The 18,518-nt window shown below is 43.7% G+C and overlaps 1 protein-coding gene across 2 annotated transcripts in view; it reads right to left on the bottom strand.

Moving 5' to 3' along the window:
- Positions 1–18,518, bottom strand: part of BARX2 (BARX homeobox 2) — a 70,764-nt gene that overhangs the window by 5,398 nt on the left and 46,848 nt on the right. For both annotated transcript variants that reach the window (XM_063093451.1, XM_063093452.1), the window contains exons 2-3: positions 10,492–10,792; positions 6,121–6,205 (exon numbers count right to left, since the gene is read on the bottom strand). In XM_063093451.1, the coding sequence (XP_062949521.1) occupies positions 6,121–6,205; positions 10,492–10,792 (386 nt within the window). The remainder of the gene's footprint in view (positions 1–6,120; positions 6,206–10,491; positions 10,793–18,518) is intronic.

Here is an 18,518-nt window from a genome sequence, read left to right as displayed (position 1 = left end):
AGATTTCAGAAGATGTATGAAAAGGCTGGGGGATTCAGATGGACACCTGCTGCAGGGAGAGAGCTGCTGCAGAGGTCATCTACCGAGCAATGTGGAGCAGAAAAGCGAACCCCCACTGAGGAAATGTGTAGTGGAGCCAGGATGGTGGGACTGCCACCAGGAGCCCAGAACCGTGGGGCTGCTGGCAATGTGCAGTGCCAGCCTGGAAAAGCTGCAGGCACCAGGGCAGCTCAATGGGCTGCACTTGGCGGAGCTGTAGGAGTTAGGTTGCACAACGCTTTAGGTGTCCAGGTGCCCCAGTGTGCTTAATGTTTGCCTGCTTGGGTTTCAGATTTGTTTGGGGCCTGTTTTTCCTTTCTATTCCTCCCTTCTGGAATGGGAATGTTTACTGAACGTCAGTCCCACTGTATCTTGGAAGTAGATAAACTTGCTTTTGACTCTTTACAGGTTCACAGCTGGAAGGACTTTTGCCTTTAGTCTCAGATGAGGCTTTGGACTTTTGAGTTGGTGCTGCAACAAGCTAAAGACTTTTGGGACTGGGATGGAATGTGTAATATGTGAATTTAAGGGTTGTCTATCCTTGCTAAGGGAACATTGCAGAAGATTCTTAATGCATGGATTGTATGGTGAGGGACCCTGAAGGGGTGGATTGTTGGGAAAATAGAATAATTTAATCAGGCCCCTCACCTTAGGTACAGTTGGGGGTGATGCAGTGCATTCTTTGTAAGCAAATTGTGTGGGGGTGGAGTTAGTACGCATGTGCAGCACCGTCCGCAGCTTGGCTGGTGTCTGCCTTGGGTGTCTGCACCGTGCAGGTGATGCTGGTAAACCTACAGCTTCCAAGGACCTGTTTGCTGGTTACCTAGCTCATAGACCTGCGTGTGAGGGGTCTGGGAACCCAGCCTGCCATGTGAAGGGTTTGTGACCCAGTTTGTGAATGGGCTTGAGGGGTCTGTGAGCACCAGACCCAGCCCTAGCTCAACAATTGGCCCAGTCGGCAGGATTACGGGCAGGTAAAAGAGTGCGACAATCACACATAAAATTTGTATTTTCTCCCATTCTGTGGGTTGTGTTTCACTTTCTTGTTGATGTCCTTCACGGAACAAAAGTTTTTAATTTAAGTCCAATTTATTGTTTCTTTTTTTTGCCTGTGCTTTTGGTGTCATATCTAAGAAGGTTTTGCCTAATCCAAGGTCATGAATGTTTACTCGTATTTTCTTCTGAGAGTTTTATAGTTTTAGCTCTTACATTTAGGTCTATGATACATTTTGAGTTAATTCTTGTGTGTGGTGTGAGGAAAACAATCAGTTATCAATAAACACCTCCTTTTATCTGGGAATCTCCTCAGCCACTGTACCTTCCACCCAAACAGCTAACACACAAATGTGAAGGGACCTTAAATGAGATAGAGATGCTGAAAGAAAACACCTCTGGGGAGAAGACATCCCTGTGTTCTTTTTCACATAAGTCAGTATCCGATTTTGATTTCAGTCTGAGAGCAGGCTTTTGAAAGCACCCAAACGTGCCAAGATGGAATTTACTTACACGTTGAAAGCAGCTCTTACTCAGTATGAAAGAGGTTATACAAAAGTAAGTTCCCCCATGTAGTAATCCAGTTAGAAAATGGCAGGTCTAAGCCACCTAATTGGCAAAAGAAAGTCCAGCCCAGTAATTAGAAAACACCACCCACACGGCTTGGATAGACCCCACCTGGCTGTTTTCCTGCAGCATAAAAAAAAAAAAAAAAAAAATCAAAACAATCAAACCATTTTCTAAATGGAAGAAAACATTCCAGTGCAAGCAATAATTAGGAGATAACTACCCTCCTGGCTTCTCTCCACACTCGACCTCTGGCCCCATGCCTTCCAGCACACCTGAGACACTCAGTTACCTCCAAACCACACTACGGCAGAACCTCATGCTTGCATGCACCCTGTGGCTCTCTCCCAAGGACCCTCGTCCCCAATTATTCTTAGAACCTATTTAGTCCCCTTGGTCCAGAGAGGCCACACAACCCATTGCATGAGAGGTCACATGCCTCTCTCTGCCTCTCAGAAAAACACCCAGCACACCATCTACTTTTATTAGCCATGTGTGCCGGCAGCCCTCCCCTGAACTCTGCAACTAGGTTTTCCGATATCCTGTAGCTGAGGATGTCACAACGGGGCCTTTTGCTTCCTTCCCAGGGTGCAGGCAGTTTGGTTAGAGAGCATGAAATGTCAGCACAGGGAGGAACCTTCTGCCTCCCTCACTTCTCAGACAGGAAACTGAGTGGACAGAAAGGGTTTGTCAAGGTCATAGAGGGAGCCAAGGACAGAGCTAGGATTTGAACACAAAACCCCTGACCATTTGAATCTAACACTCCTACGAGTATTTCATTCTGCATAATATGCGTGGAATATGTAAAATGTGCTCTTCGTCCTGTGTCGGCGATTTATCTGCAATTACCCAGCCTCCCCGGAAACCCCAGGCAGTAAACTCACTAACTGGGAGCTTTTTGCTCATTTCTCTCTCTCTCTCTCTAAACTCAGTGAGGGGTTTGTACAACTGATGACTGTTTCCATGAAGCTGAGAAACAAGTCCGATTCTCCAGCATGTATCCCCTCCCAGGACACTGCTGCTCACATTAGCCGACTTTCTCAGCCTGAAGATGGATGTCCTGCTGTACTTCTCGCAGGGCCCCACACACTGAGGCTCTTACTGAGAGACGGCTGAGCAGCAAGGAATGAGAAAGGACAAACACCAGGGCTGCTCTTCACCAAAAGGAAAGCTCAGAGTCCCAGAAAACTGCAGAATCCACTTTCGGTTTATCTGTCCTGGCTTCCAAAAGTTTGGATTCTCTGAAGACAGATTTTGCGGCTAGGAGAATAACAACCACCACAGTAGTGATCACAGCAGCCAACATTTCCTGGCTGAATACTAACTGTGCGGCAGGCACTGTTCTAAGTGTTTTACAGAGATTAGCTCAGATACCACTACAAGTCCTATAAGGTACATGTTAAGCATTTTACTGATGAGGAAACAGGCGCAGAGAGATTAAGTAACCTGCCCAAGATTACATGGGTAGCAACCAGGAACAATTTCACAGAAATGTTGACTTTTGGTGAGAAGGGGAATGACGATGTGTGGTATGTGGTCCACCCAATTCTATGACTGGGAGAGGAAGGTGGTATCCATTTGGATCTTCTCAAGGAACAGAACTGTATTTCAGAGCTCAAACAGACCAGGGAATAACGAGGCACTTTCAATCCTCTTGCAAAACACTGTAGGTTCTATGCAACTAAAGCCAACAGCAGTGGAATAGAGCGTGAGCGTCCCCATTTATGTGCAAGAAAAAATTTACCCAACCCGCTATAGGTTTCCAATGCTGACCAGTCAAAACTAGTCAGAGATGCTATCTTGGTTTTGGCAAGGCTGTCCTTGGCAGTCATGTGAATAGGTCTGACAGTCAAGTGCTAATCTTTTCCCAGCTCCAATTAGGTTACTAGCCTTGAGACATCTTTATTACCCAATTATCTTTTTCTTTTCCTCCCCAGTACCTGAAGAGATGGCCTTGAAAGAGTTTTGCCGGGAAACCGTATGAAGCAATCAGGATCTCAACAATGCCTTGCTGTCCTCAGGGAGTCAGAATTCACATGCACAAGTGAACACAACCCTCACATTTTAGCTGCCGCCATTTTTACCTACTTAAGTGTCCCCAAGGACTTCTGTTCCTTACTACCGCGTGCAAGACCCTTCCCACCCTTGCACATGTCCATTCATCCACTAAAACCAATTTATTTGGTACCTCTTCCGTGAAGCCCTCCCTTCTCTATACTGATTCTGAACCTTATAAATCCTTCTGCTGTTGCCCTGGTCACTCTGTATAATTATTAGTTTACAGGTCTGTCATCCCCTGAGTACCTTTTTTTAATTTTAAGTTTTAATGGATGGGGTCATGTCTTGTCTTTGTATCTCCATTGCTGGATGAAAGCAAGTGCTCAATAAATTATAGCTAAAGTGATAAATAAAGAGGGACCTGAATTCAGCTGTCCGGCAGAATGTTCTGTGAGGTTAAATCTGCTGAGTTACTTCCATTTTGGTTTACACAGCATTTATAACCTCCTATAACTGGCCCACAACTGTGCCAGCAGCACAGTGGCTGGTGAAAAACAAGTGATGTCAGAGGTGAAGGCACACGCGTCGTCCCACGGGCACTGGGCGGCACTGGCAGAGATGGCTGGTTGTCAGTGCGTTCGTCATCTGACTCATGAAAAGACTGCTGATAACCAATTTAAACAATGCCTCTGCTACTCAGGAGACATTGATTTCCATGACGATGATTGACGAGGTGGGTGGTGGAACTTGCACAGAAAGCAGTGAAGGGACTTGCCTAAAGTCGGCCAGGGAGGAGCACGCATAGGAACACAACCCAGCATCTGTCACTCCCAAATCTGGTCCTTTTACAGCCAATCCCCCAAAAGGTTCCCATCATACATTTCAAGTGTGTCTTGGCATTGTGGAGTTTTTGGAATGACTCTGTATTTAACTGAATCCCATTCATCCTTCAATTTCAACTTCTCCTGCACCCTTCTCCACTACCTCTCCTCAGAAATCTACAATAAACAACCTGCACTTGATCACAATGTGCCTTCTAGCTGCTTCCTTGGCCTTGTTTCTCATCTAGATCATAAATTCCACGAGGGCAGGGGTGAGAGTTTATTTCATTACTTCCTACAGTCCTTAGGACAAAGCATGGCTCACAGGAGACACTGAACACACACCTGTTGATTCATTCACATGCAATTGGCACCTCCTCCTTATTACTTTGTGAGCAATTCATGAGCTAGGTTACCTCCATTTGAAAACCCTTCCATTTTAGGGTCGGGTCCCTCCAGAAGAAACTATGAGATTTGCCAGGAATTCATTTCTGGAGATATAACGATTTTTTTTCCCCAATTTTTCCTATTACTATTCATTTGCAAGTTATTTATTTATTTATTTTCCCCTCATTGTTATGAGACAATTGCAAGGAAAAGCAAGAACGAAAGGTTTAAGAAAAAAGTTACTAGACAAAATTGAGAAAACACCTATCCACTGACATTTTTTTTCCCCTGAAAACTGGGGAGGGAGACACTTCAGCTATTTGATTATTGTGAAAAGTGTCATATTCTAGCCCTTGAAACACCAGAAAAGATTGCTTGTGACCAGACGGGTCAGCAAATTAGAATGTCATCAGGAAGGCATGAAGCACCTGGTCCATACTAGAGGCTAGAGAGCCAGTAAGACTCAGCAAGGTTGCAACAGGCCCGGGTCAGGCAACATGGGGGCTCCTGGTCTCTCCCTTCACCACCTCTCCTTTTTCTCTGAGGTTCAACCTGGTCCCTTCTGGTTTACAAAACAGAAGTGAAACACTCAACTACCTTGGAGAATTTGGATTTAACACTGCTTTAAAAAAAAAAAAAAGGATAAATGATAACGGAACTGCATTCCTCAAAACATAGAGACATGTACTCTAGTAAGTACACTTTAACATCAAAGATGGCAATATTCATCAGCTAGGCACTAGAGCAGTACTACAGAAGCTGTAGTCATTGTACCATGTGCTTCAGAATAACCTGGGTGCCGGTTAAGACTCACATTCCCTGCCCTGTCACAGAGCTCTGGAATCAGAATCCTAGGAGGGGGCCCAGAGTTCTGCTTTTTGACCTGCTATTCAGGCGACTCTGATGCCCACTCAAGTGTGAGAATCACTGTATTAGAGGACGCACAGCTAAAAGAACAGATGTGCTCATCATGTCATCATTAACAGAGAGTACTGACTTCTATTCTTAGCTCTTGGTAGGAGGGGAAGGAAGTTCTTTGAAAAGGCTAGCAGGTGGGGTTAAAACGAGCAACTGAGAAGCATGTGGGTTTTCTTTTTCTTTGATTTCTAAGGAAACTGTGTAAAAGATATCTGGTTAGGAAATCCAGGTCAAGGGGAATAGCTTATCCCACAATTCAAATAGCCTCCCTCTCAGCCAGCATCTTAGAAGTTCTTCCAGTCTCTGTAGTCCACACCAGTGAATGGTCCTTCCCACCTCCCAACAGCCCCGTAGTCAGAATTCTTCCCACCAGGACAGGCACTCTCTCCTTTGTTACCATTTTCTTCCATTTCATCCTGCGATTCTGATACCAAGTCTTCACCTGCAGCTGAGTGAGTCCCAGAGACTGGGCCAAGTCCAACCTAAAAGACACAAGATACAAAGGATGAGGAGGATGGGGGTGAGCAGGAGAGATGGGGTCCTGCTGACTAGCTTCAGGCACTTGCTACCAAAGCTTGGAACTCCCCCATTAAACCAATTCTTCTCCAGAGGGCTTTTCTTTCCTTCCAAGAATCCTGTGGAGGAAACTAGCAAGCTAAGAAACAGATGCCACACCTGAGGACACCTGGGGCAGTCCCCACCCTGAAACATTCACTGTCTGCAATGGACCTGATTCTGGTCCTTTACTCTGACCTTCTGCAAAACAAAGATTCTGACCCAAAGTTCAACCTGGAAGCAAAAGGTAAAGCCTGTGCTCCTTATGAAATTCCACTCATCACTCCAGATCCACCTGGCAGGTAAGCCTCCTGGCTCCCTCGGCTCATCTCTTCTGCACCCTTGCACCGGCCAGAATCGCTCAGATGGACCAACGTTCTCCACTGTGCTCTAATCACTTTGCATGTGTTATTTCTGCCTCCCTAACTCAGCAGCAAGAGCAGCACATGTCTTCCACTTCTTTTATATCCATGAAGGTGCCTATCACATTGCTAAATCCAGAACCAGGACTCAAAAATATTTTTTGATGGTTTGATTCATTCATTGTAGCTGCCCTAAATTGTCACAAGCAGTAAAATGATATAAATGATTAAATGTTATAAAGATTCCAAAAGACACAAATCTGTAGTTACACTGCTTTCTATTCTACTGCTAATCCTGGGTCTGCCTTTCTTTGCAGCTTTCTGAAAAGTCCTAAAAGTCAAAGCCATTCCTGGGAAGTGAGCATTGGGGCTAATTACAGCAACACAACAACTATTTCCTCAGCAACTATTTCCACAGTGTCCCGGCTACAGGTTAAGCCCCTGACATGTGTTATTTTATTTATTCCTTTCACCACACTGTGAGGTAGGTATAATTATTTCCATTTTACAGATGAGAGATCTGAGGCTCGGAAAGATCAGAATCTCTCAGCAACTATGGTCAAATCTTGCCTAGTACCTGGTTTTGTAAATAATGTTTTACTGAGGCACAGACATGCCCATTTATTTACATATTGTCTATGGCTGCTTCTGTGCTACAACGTCAGAGCTCAGAAGAACTGTGACAGAGGCCACATGGATTTACTATCTGGCCCTGTACAGAAGAACTTGGCTGATTCTTAGTAGACTATAACTGTTGATCTACGTGGTAAGAACCCCATGTCTACCTGAGCACCAAATGAAAGGACCACCTCCTTGAGCCAACATTAGCTGTCTCCCTGCAGCTCCAACCCTGCTCACTGAAGCAAGGTGGACATCCAAGGCAGCAATGTGGTATGACTGCCCTTGATACAGTTTAGGCATTGACCACCACTTTTTGAAGGTCTCTAGGCTTCTGAGGATTGCCATTTGTGGGTCCAAGGCCCACTGTCTCATACAGCCCGCACAGCCACAAGCTTGAGCCATGGGAAGCCTCAGGTGCAAATTCTCAGCTGTAAATTTTTCCACTTAACCATCAGGAAGACCAATGGGCACTGGCCCTGAAGCTTCCAGGTGCTAACCTTTAGCACTCTCAGGTTTAGCCGTCCAGCACCCCGGTTCTGATCAGAGTGCACAATTTAAATCTCCAATAATAGAAACAGCCTTCCTTCAAGGGACTTTGGAACCTGTTTTAAATCTGCATTCACATATATGTGGTCGTCCCTGTAGAAGGGCTACTAGAAACTGACCGTTTTATGGAACGTGATGAACAGACTGAAGCCCATAATTCCCAGTGCTGACAGCACTTAGCTCTTCCCACTAATGAAGCACTGCTTCCCAAGCAGTCACTCATTAAGAACCAAGACCCCAGGGGGCATTCCCACGGACTCCTGGCCTCCTAGGCCTCCCTGGAGACAGGTCCTCCCCAGGCTCCAGCTGCTTCCACAGCCCGGTTCACCCGAGGCCATCAGGTGCATTAGTCAATGGAAGGGTTCAGTTCACAGCTCTGCCGCTGCCTTAGCAAGTGGCGTTAGCTCACTTGGGAAAAATGCATCCCTGACTCACGCTGGCTATAGAAACACACTTCACTGTCATCGGCTTTCTCTCATTACCTGCCACCGTTACAAATTCTCACTTCTCTGCATATTCACTTAAATGGGTCACCTAGGAAACTGAAAAACAAACACAGAGGAGGCGGCCGAGAGCTGTGGGAGGAGGGAGTGCTCATGGCCCTGGTCACGTACCGAGGCGAGGAACATCTGAGAGGGCGGGTTAAGGCAGCAGCTTCGATGCCAGCCAGATGGTGTCCTCCTCCCCAGGCGAGTGAATCAATCCTGTGTAGGTCACCTGAGAGATGCCTGGGCAGGTATCAGGAAGCCCCAGGAGATTTATTAAGAACTAACATTTCTGTAAAAAATACTCTCTGACTTCTGAAAAATAAGCCTAAAATTTCACCCATGTGTGCGAAGCTGTTTCGACATACCACCACAAGACCCATAAAACCACTCCACCTGGCTGCACAACTACATGCTGGGGGCATCAAAACAGCCATTTAAATCCTGGGGATCACAGCTATTAATCACAGGTCTCCAGTGTCCAGCCAAATGCCCATATCCAAGACAGAACTCACTCACTCCCCACCCACGCCACTCTGTCCACACCTTCTGACTTCAGTGAATGGCATCCCTATATACATATACTTGGTGGGCCAGCCCAGGAGCCACAAAATTCCAAACTCTCTTCTTCTTCCTCCAACGTCAATTCTGTCCACTCCCTCTTCAACGCTGTCCTCCCATCTCTTCTCCCCTCTCTAGTGCCACTGTCACCATCTGAACTCAGGTCTTTGGTGACTATCCTAATGGTTCCCTGCTCTATCTCTTGCCTAATCAATCATTCATGGCACCACCAGAGAAGATCCTAAATGTAAGTCTGGTCATGTTTCTTCCGGCTCTTCATGGCTGCAGACTGCCTAAATGACACAGTGCACATTCTTCAGCCAGGCATGAGAGGCCTTCGCCCCTGTTCAGCCTCCTCTCCACCACCTCCCTGTTCACACCTTGAGCTGAGACAACCCAACCACCTGCAGTTCCCTCAATTCGCCCAGTGAGATGTGCTTCCGTGCCTTTTGCATGCCATTCCCTCTGTGTGTCCACTCCTCTGGGGAGTCTTCCCTAACCCCATCTGACATATTCAACAGGATCTTCGGTTCCCGTGGCCCTCAGCACCATACGGGTACCCGTACCCAGTTCACTGTGTTGTTGTTATTGTAGTCATTCCGTCCCATGCTGTCCTCCAGAGCAGGGCCCTGTCCATTACTTTCTAGACCTGTAACCCCTGTCATAGTGCCCAGCACCCAGAAGGCCCTCAGCAAACAGCTAATAGTGCCTGCTTCATTAAATCAACAAGCTCCCTTTTAGCTGGTGATTTGCAGACTCCTCTCTCACTTAAATATTTATTGCACAGCTACTAAATAGCTCCAGAGATTCATCTGAATTTCTTTCTCTTTCTCTTTGATAGGACTTGGGTCAAAGCTGATATGGACAAGAAGAAAAAAAGGGCCTGGAAAATCTCCCCAATATATAGGTTCACACATTAGCTCAGCCATCTCCAGAGTGAGTTTGAAAGAAAAAAGCAAGACACACACTCCTGCCTATTTTGCAGTTAAGACAGTAAACTAAAGAAAGGGTATTGTAGACTCTGAGGAAAAAGCCACAAACTCCCCCACCGGGACTCAAGGGGTTCAGAGAAGGGACTCATCCAGGTCCTCCTGAGCCTCAGCCAAGCGGTTCTGATTCGTTATCCATCCAACTCACTGAGACATCTGACACCTCAACTGGATCAACCGAGCCCTTTCCAAGCAAGGGCCAGGCCAGCAAACTGTGTCAGCTAGAAATCAGGAGGGTAGGAAGAAGACTGAGAAGATCACAGGTCCCAATTCGAGATCTAGTCCCACTGCATCTGACCCTCAGTGTGAGTGCTTTCCACATCCATCCTGCTTCCCAGCTGGGAGCCTGGGCAACCACTGGCTAAACTTCACCTGGCTTGTCATGCGGGAGGGGTTCGGTGAAATATGGAGGCACGGCGATGAGTATAGCTCAGCCACAGGCAGGCTCCTGGGGCTAACATGACGGGCTCATGAGGGCTGGGTTCTGTTAAGCCAAGGTTGAGACAACCTGCACCAAGGAGTAGATTCCTGCCATAGTGTCGCACATCACTAAAACAGTCCTCTGTGGTCCCACGTCCCACACTGAGAACAAAAGGAGTCTTCCCTCCCAAGGCCCTTAACTGTGAGCGTCTGCTCCTCACATCCTCACCTGTCTGGGGTGGACAAGTACTTCTGCTTCTGGAATTTCTTCTCCAGGCCCATGAGTTGCAGCTCAGTGAAGATGGTGCGACTTCGACGGGGCTTCTTCTGCCGGGGTACGGGCTGCTCCGTCTCCGACTCGCTGCTGGCTAGAGCCTCACTGCCTGGGGTCTCAGCAGATGCAGCCTCGGCGGCCGGGTGGTGGGAGAGCGCCCGGGCAATTCCAGGGGCGGTGGGGACCAGGTGGGAGATGACCGTGGGCTGTCGCGTGATCACCGAGAGGAGAGGATATGCCCGAAGGGAAGGGGAGCCTGGAAGACAAATGGGGAGGCAGTCACCACCTGGAGCAGGGGTGGAAGCTGCCCAACAAGAGGTATAAATGGAGGACGGGGAAGATGCAGCAGCTACTGGAGACCCACAGCTGCAGGGTGGGCAGGCAACAGGGGAGTTGCTCAGCTTGGTGTGCAAAGACATTCAAGCCCCATAGCCAAGAAGAGGTTTCTGCAAATCCTTTGGATTTAAGTGAATCTTCCCCCTCTCTCTCCCTCCTGAATCTCCATATTCTGCTTTCAGGGATATGGGTTAATGGGATTGAACAGATGAAAAGTAGTAGTCAGAAAAAGGTTGAGACACACACTTCAGAAATCCAAAATAGATCTGTAATATTCAAACCTCCTGAGAACTGCCTGTGGTCTTTATAGAAAGACATGCTTGTAACTATGAGTTCCTCCTGAGATGTCTATGCAACTTGAATCACGACATTTTTCAGAGGTGGAAGGATAGTTAGGGATTATTTAACTCAACTCTCTCATTAGAAGGATAGTTAGGGATTATTTAACTCAACTCTCTCATTTCAGAGCTGAGCAAACAGTTCCAGAAAGGTTAAGTGACTTGCCTATGATGATACAACTAGGAAAAAAGCAGATTCAGGAGTCAAACCAAGTTCTTCCGGCTTGAAGTCCAGTGCTCCTGTCACTATGTCATGAATCACGTGGATACATCATTCAGAAGAGGGGGGCAAACAGATTTTCATTCACACGAAAACTCAGATCAGTTAGGACTGGTGTCCACAGCACTGTGTTAAGGAGGGTTCTGAGAGTGGCTCCCAGCCCAGCTGAGGAAAGAGTGCTGAGGTTGAGGAGCAATGTCTGCCAAGGGCGTGCAGCAGGAGAGGGCTACGGTGGTACACGTCAGTTATTTGCTGCTCCTGCTTTAGGAATTTCAAGGCAAGAGTACTTTTCTGTTCAAGAATCTGTTGATTTGTTAAGTTCAGGTAAAAGAGTTCTTTCCTTTCATTATTCAATAGCATCAGATTTTAGATGTCTTGATCATTACCTCCACACATCATTTTCTCTCTCTGGGCCTTAGTTTTGTCATCAGTACAGTGAGTAAGAGTAGATAAATTCAAAGAATCCATTGTACTTTAGTACACTCATGCCACAAAAGTACCTCTCATCCCACCACTCGATGACTGATGAAAACAGAGAAGAACCAGGGGCTGCCCTTTGTGCCTCGGCCCTGACAGGTGACCATAAGCCAGACCTCGGAGTCAGCTGGCGCTCATGCGAGCTGTGGGTTCAAGCAGACTCACGTCACAGGAGCACCAGGGGCTCCTTGTGTTCTGGCTCTCTTCTCTGGACTGCCATTTCTCTTCTTATTCATTCCCAGGCCTCTGTTTTGGACCTTAGTCCTAGTTATTAAAACAGATAACGTCTCTTTTGTGTTGAGTATACTTCAGCAAGGCCCAGCAGAAACCACAAAGCTGTTAAAAAACAATAAATCACCAAGTGCTACAACTTCCACTAATTCTCTAGCCAACTCTAACACTTGAGGTTTTGTATTGCGGATTCTTTTTAAGAAAAAAAAAAAACCCAGCATCTGGGAATGACATTATATTGCAAGAAAATTAGGATACCTGGGGGGTGTTGGATCTCCCAGGACACATTATGAAATGATACTTCTTGAAAAAGTGTCTGAAAGCTTCTTAAACAGGCATAAGATGTTTCTCATCTCAAATCATTTTACTCCTTTAATCCTGCCATTTCTTTCAAAAAGGAGTATCTTTATTTAGCAGGCTAATTTATAACCTAGAAATTCAGAAGCCTATTGGTATAGGAAATGGCTAATTACCTACCTGTGAATAAGGCCTTTTATCAAACCTTCTCATTTGTGGGAGAATTAAACATTTTTTTACCAAAAATTGAATAATATTTTGAAAGTGTGGTAATACCTAGTGCTGGCAAGGATATGGGGAATAGGGACTCACATATTGTCGATGGGAGTATAAAACAACATAACCTTTAGGACAAACTAAGCAATACTTATCAAGTTACTGACAGGCAATTGCACAGTCTAATTCCATTTGCACATGTATAAAGATTTATGTAATGTGCACATTCACCACAACCTTGTTTATCACAGTGAACAAGGGGAAATAACCCACTTATCTATCAATAGGAAAACGATTAAATAGTGATACACCTACAGGAGGGACTGCAATGTAAACATTAAAAAGAAATATCTATATAAACTGATATAGATAGATAAACTAATAAGAGAAAATAACTAAAATATATTATTAAGAGGGAAAAGCATGGTGCAAAACAATTTGCATTGTCATAAAAAAAAAATCTGTGTCTGCATTTATAAACGCATTTTTTTAAAACCCTGAATGCTAGTACCAAACTGTTAACAGTGATAACCTCTGAGGAATGGATAGGAGTGAAATAGAGTGAAAAGAAATTCCGTGTATTTAACCCTGTATTCAATCCTGCCGTAGATACTCACTGAGCATCTACTATGGCCTATTCTGTGCTCTGGAAACTGGAGATGTGGCAGTGAATATAAAGTCCCACCTTCCAGTAGCAGAGGCAGACAGCAAACAAATAAACAAGTAAATATATAACATAAAAGTGGGTAGCCATAAATTCCATGAAGAAAAATACAGTCAAGTGTGAAGATAGAACAGGCCAGGTATTTTTAGATAGAGGGGTCAGGGAAGGCCTCTTCACAAAGGTGACCTTTCAGCAGGTAAGTACCTCGTGCAGAGGACAGCCTTGAGAAGACACAGGGACAAGCAGCCCAGGCCAAGCACCAGCATGTGCAGAGCCCGAAAGGGGAAGTAAGTTTGCATTCAAAGAACAGGAAAAAGGCAGAGTGATCAAGGGAAGAAGTCTTGGGATGGAAAAATTTGGTGAGATCTGCTAGAGCCAGATCACAGAGGGTCTCGTAGGCCAGGGCAAATAATTTAGATTTTATTCAGGATTGATGAAAAGCCACTGGCAAGATTTGAGCTAGGGAAGGACATGATCTGATTCATGTCTTTAACAATTCCTATGGATTCTGTGTGTAGGTCGGACTGCAGGGGCAGGTGTAGAGGCAGAGACACCAACGAGGAGGCAAGGCCATATTCTAGACCAGAGAGGTGTTGGCTGTGGCAGTGAGAGGTGGTCCGACTCAGAGTATATTTTACTGTCAGGGTTGAAAGAACCTGAAGGACTGAGAGAGAGAGTTGCCTGGTGATGTCTGGGTTTTTGGTCTTATCAACTGGAGTAATGATGATGCCCTTTACTGAGATGGAAAAGACTGAGCAAATAGCAGGATTGGGTGAGAACCCAAGAATATTTAAAATTCTCCTAAAAAGTTGGAGAAAAAAAAACAATTTAGAAATCCCAGCAATGGAGTATAAAATATAGTTAGTTTTATGACACTGCTAGTTAAACAAATATTGTGGGTATCCTCTTGGGCAAAAGAGACTCAGTCACTTCTGAATCAAAGTGTCTAAGGAATTTTCTCCCTTTATGGTAGAAGATGTTTGAGTTCTCATGCTAGGTTGAATCACATTCTTTCATTTAAAATAAATACTGTTTAATGGAGAGAAATGATAGTCATTTCAATAGTGGTGCTGGAACTATTAGACATATATTTGTGAAAAGAAAAAATGAACCTTGACCTATACCTCATAAATTATTTTTAAAAATTCACTCAAAATGGATCAAAGACCTAAATGTAAATACAAACCTATAAAACTTTTAGAAGAAAACATAGGAGAAAATCTTTGTGACTTTGGGTTAGGCAGAGAATTCTTAATTACAACACAAAAAGCCTGACACATTTTTAAAAAGGCAAAAAACTAGTCTTCATCAAAATTAACAATTTTTGTTCTGTAAAAGATACTATTAAGAAAATGAAAAGACAAGCTATAGGCTGGGAAAAAATAGCGGCAAACTGCACTCCCAACAAATGATTAGTCTCCATAATACATAAAGAACTCTCAAAGTTCAACAATTTCAAAATAATACCATAAAAAATGAGTAGAAGTTTGACTAACCCAGTAACTTCACTAAAGAGGATCTACAATGGCAAATAAGCACATGAAAAGATGCTTAAGATTATTAGTCATTAGGAAAATGCAAATTAAACTCACAATGAGATACCACTACACATCTGCTAGAATGTTCTAAAATTTTTTATAAAACTGACACTATCAAGTGCTGATGAGGATGTGGAGCAACTGGAACTCTCACACATTGCTGGTGGGAATGCAAAATGGTAGAACCTTTCAGGAAAGAGAGTTGAGCAGTTTCTTATAAAGTTAAACACAGCCAACACACTTGCTCCTAGGTGTGAAAAGAAAACACAAAAACCTGTATGCAAATGTTGTAGCAGTGTTATTAGTGATTACTAAAAATTAGAAACAATCCAAATGTCCTTCAAATGGAGACGGATAAACAAACTGTGGCACAAACATACAATGAAATACTACTCAGAAACAAAAAGGATCAAACTATTGATACACACAACATGTGGATGAATACCAAATGCATTATGCTAAGTGAAAGAAGCCAGACTCGAAAGATTCCATTTTAAGACATTCTGGAAAAGGCATAACTAGGGATTCAGAACAGATAAGTGACTGCAAGAGGTTAAGGTTGGGGGAAGAGTTTGAGTACCAAGGGGTAGCACAAGGAAACTGGGAGAGAGGGTAGGAGGGTGATGAGACTGTTTTGTATCTTGATTGTGGTAGACACATTGTAGTGCATTTTTACTGAAGACACATTTTTAAAAAAATTTTTAAATAAATGAAAAATGACTAACAAATATCTTAACTATTTTGTTTTATTACCAAAATAACACATATTTGTTATAAAAGAAATTTAAAACAACTCAGAAATAAAGTAGAAGACTTCCCTCACCACTTTCAACCCCAATCTTAGAGATAAACTTAATGAATTGTTCCTGTGTACACACAAACATACATATATTCCAAATCTATTAATAAATGTTAATCTATTGTACAGTTACAAAATGTTTATTTTGTAGAATATAAATATGTCACTTTATTTTTTCTAAATGGATAGCCAACAACCTAACACCATATATTGACTAGTCCAGTGACTTAGAATGCCAGATTTAAGACATAGTAAATTCCCAAAGAAATGAAGTTAGGAATTTTTGCTCATCAGAATTCTGGGAATCTGCTGGGGAATTTTCATCACCAGAATTCTAAAAATCTTCTGCTCTCTAGAAAAGCATCCAAACTGGGAAAAGAATGACCCTTCCCAAGGGCTGCCCTCTGTGGGGTGGTTGCAACGGGGAGGGGGGGTGAGGCGTGAGTCAGGAAATCATGTGGACCAGAGAGAGGGGGGCACATTTTTAGAGGCTACAATGAGTCTGCAACTTTGGGAAGCATGAAGGCTATTTAGAGAGGCTTTCTGGGAAACATTTTAGGGGACCTACTATGTAAAATCCATGAATATACTCCTTTAAGAAAAACTAGAATAAAGATCTTCATTTTCAAGGATTCTATAGTCAGATTTCTGCTGTCTTTGAATATAATTCTGTACATACAATGGGTCATATGGGGCCCTGGAAATATGAGGGTATTTCAAAAAGTTCATGGAAAGATTCATATAATCTTTTAATTCTATTTTTCCATGAACTTTTTGAAGCACCTTTATATTTGGGTTATAGTATGTATATATGGGTATTTCTGGACTTTGTTCTGTCTTACTGAACTAATATATGATCCTATTATAGGATCACTCCACTTTAATGATTGTGGGTTTTTAGGGAGTTTTGTTATCTGGTGGAACAAGTCTCTCCTCTTTATTTTTTTTTACAAAATTTTCTTTGCTATTGTTATTAATTTATTTTTCTAATTGAATTTGACAATCAACTTATTAGGCTCTAAAAAAGCAGATCCCACTAAAAACTTGACTAGAGTTACACTAACCTTACAGATTAATTTAGGGAAAGACGATTCTTTTGACGATCCTGTCCTCTGGTAGGTTGAAAAGCAATTGCTGGTTATTTTTAAATGGCTTTTGAGGATTTATGCAATTTGGTTCCATACAGCTTAAGCCTAATGAAAACCTTCATTAAAAAACAAAAGGACAAAACAAACACCACAACTTCTGACCAATGATAGTAATTTAAGGCAACCTCCTAATCACCAAAGTCTATTATTTTGAAAATCTTGACCCAATGTCCTGATGAAAATTTGGCATTGGCTGAGAGCACCTGAAGTCGGAGGTGCACACACAAAACCTCTGTGGTGCTGCGAAATGTTTTGGGCCTCTAAAGGGCCATGACTGTAAATAAACAGAACTGCAGTGAGGCACTGTCTTGAGTTCTTGGTATTTTGAGACATGTGTCTCAAAAGGTTCAGGAGGAACATGCACTGCTGGAATGGGAGTCGGTGGGTAATGTGTGTGCTACAAAGCACTGGATCTCCTGAAAGGCAAACCCATGGGCAGCAGAAAAGTGAGACAGAATATACGTCAACCAGCTGCTTGCTGTCTTTTCTTGTTTTAATATATGACCCGATTACCAACAAAAACAGTCTTGGCTCAGAGCTTTCATTTCACCACCATTTTGGACTCTCACAAAAGTACTGTGAAATAGTCTAACCATTATCTATATTTTGGCTAAAAATCAAATTTAGTTTTAAAAATGGAGAAAAAAATTAGAAATTAATGCATACATTAGGAGGTACTTTGGTTACTGAGAAGGCCAATAATATATAAGCCTAAGGTATTCTTTCTCTTTTCGTGAGAATTATCACTATGTGAAAGTTGACTGAAGACAGCTGCCCTGCCACCGTGGATCATTTACATACACTTGTGAAACTCCAGCACATTATCTGCTACTGAGAGGGAGTGATGACTGTAATCAACAAAAGACACTGTTTAAACAAACACATTTTTAGTTGACAAAAGGAGTGTAAACGTGACTGCATTGAATGCATTTTCTAATAGTTGTTTTTCTTCAACCAATCCCCTTAATGCACTGTTTCACTATAGAATGTATGTCACATAACTGCCTAGAAACTTCCCTCCAATGTTTGGCCTTTTTGAGAGTCTGTTTTTGGATGAGAAAACTTGCGTATGTTAGTGGTTGGCTCATGCCAGGGGACATCCAGAGAGTCTGAGGAGATGTGGAACATTCGGTAGGCTAAACAAAATTTTCAGTTGTGCTCATTCTGCAAGCTGTCTGTAAGCTCATGCATGTGAACATGCTTGGGCCACACACATGCACAGTCCAGGGTTACTGATTTCTGGTGCATCTCTTCAATATAAGTCCTCTTTCATGGCAGAAGCCAATCCCCTCCAGCTATGGCTGTACTTGAGCCTCAGAGCAGAATCCCCAGGGAATAATTTCTGCTCCTACACACCTCTTGTGGGCTTCTCGCCCATTGCTCCAACATACCAGTCCCCACATTGACTCCCCACACCCGCATTTCCGGTTGACACAAGCAAGGGCAAAAGGTCTGAGTGGATAAGAATCTCTAAGCTGCCTGCTTGACTGATTTATGTTCCAGGAATGTGTGGCCTATCTATGCACGAAAAGCTTCAGAGAGACATACACGCACAGACATTGGTACAGTTGTATTCAGATAACCCGAAAGAGACGCAGTGGAACAACTTGGTAGCAACAGCTGAGTTTCCTAGGAATCATCATAACATCTCCCACACCGAATGATTCCCCTAGGCTCCCATTCCTACCAACTGGCTGCTAATTTGGGGTAGTAGAAAG

This window comes from Cynocephalus volans, chromosome 4, assembly GCF_027409185.1.
Source record: "Cynocephalus volans isolate mCynVol1 chromosome 4, mCynVol1.pri, whole genome shotgun sequence".
NCBI lineage: Eukaryota > Metazoa > Chordata > Mammalia > Dermoptera > Cynocephalidae > Cynocephalus > Cynocephalus volans.
The sequence above is the reverse complement of the archived record's forward strand: the minus strand, read 5'-3'. Positions and strand labels throughout refer to the sequence as shown.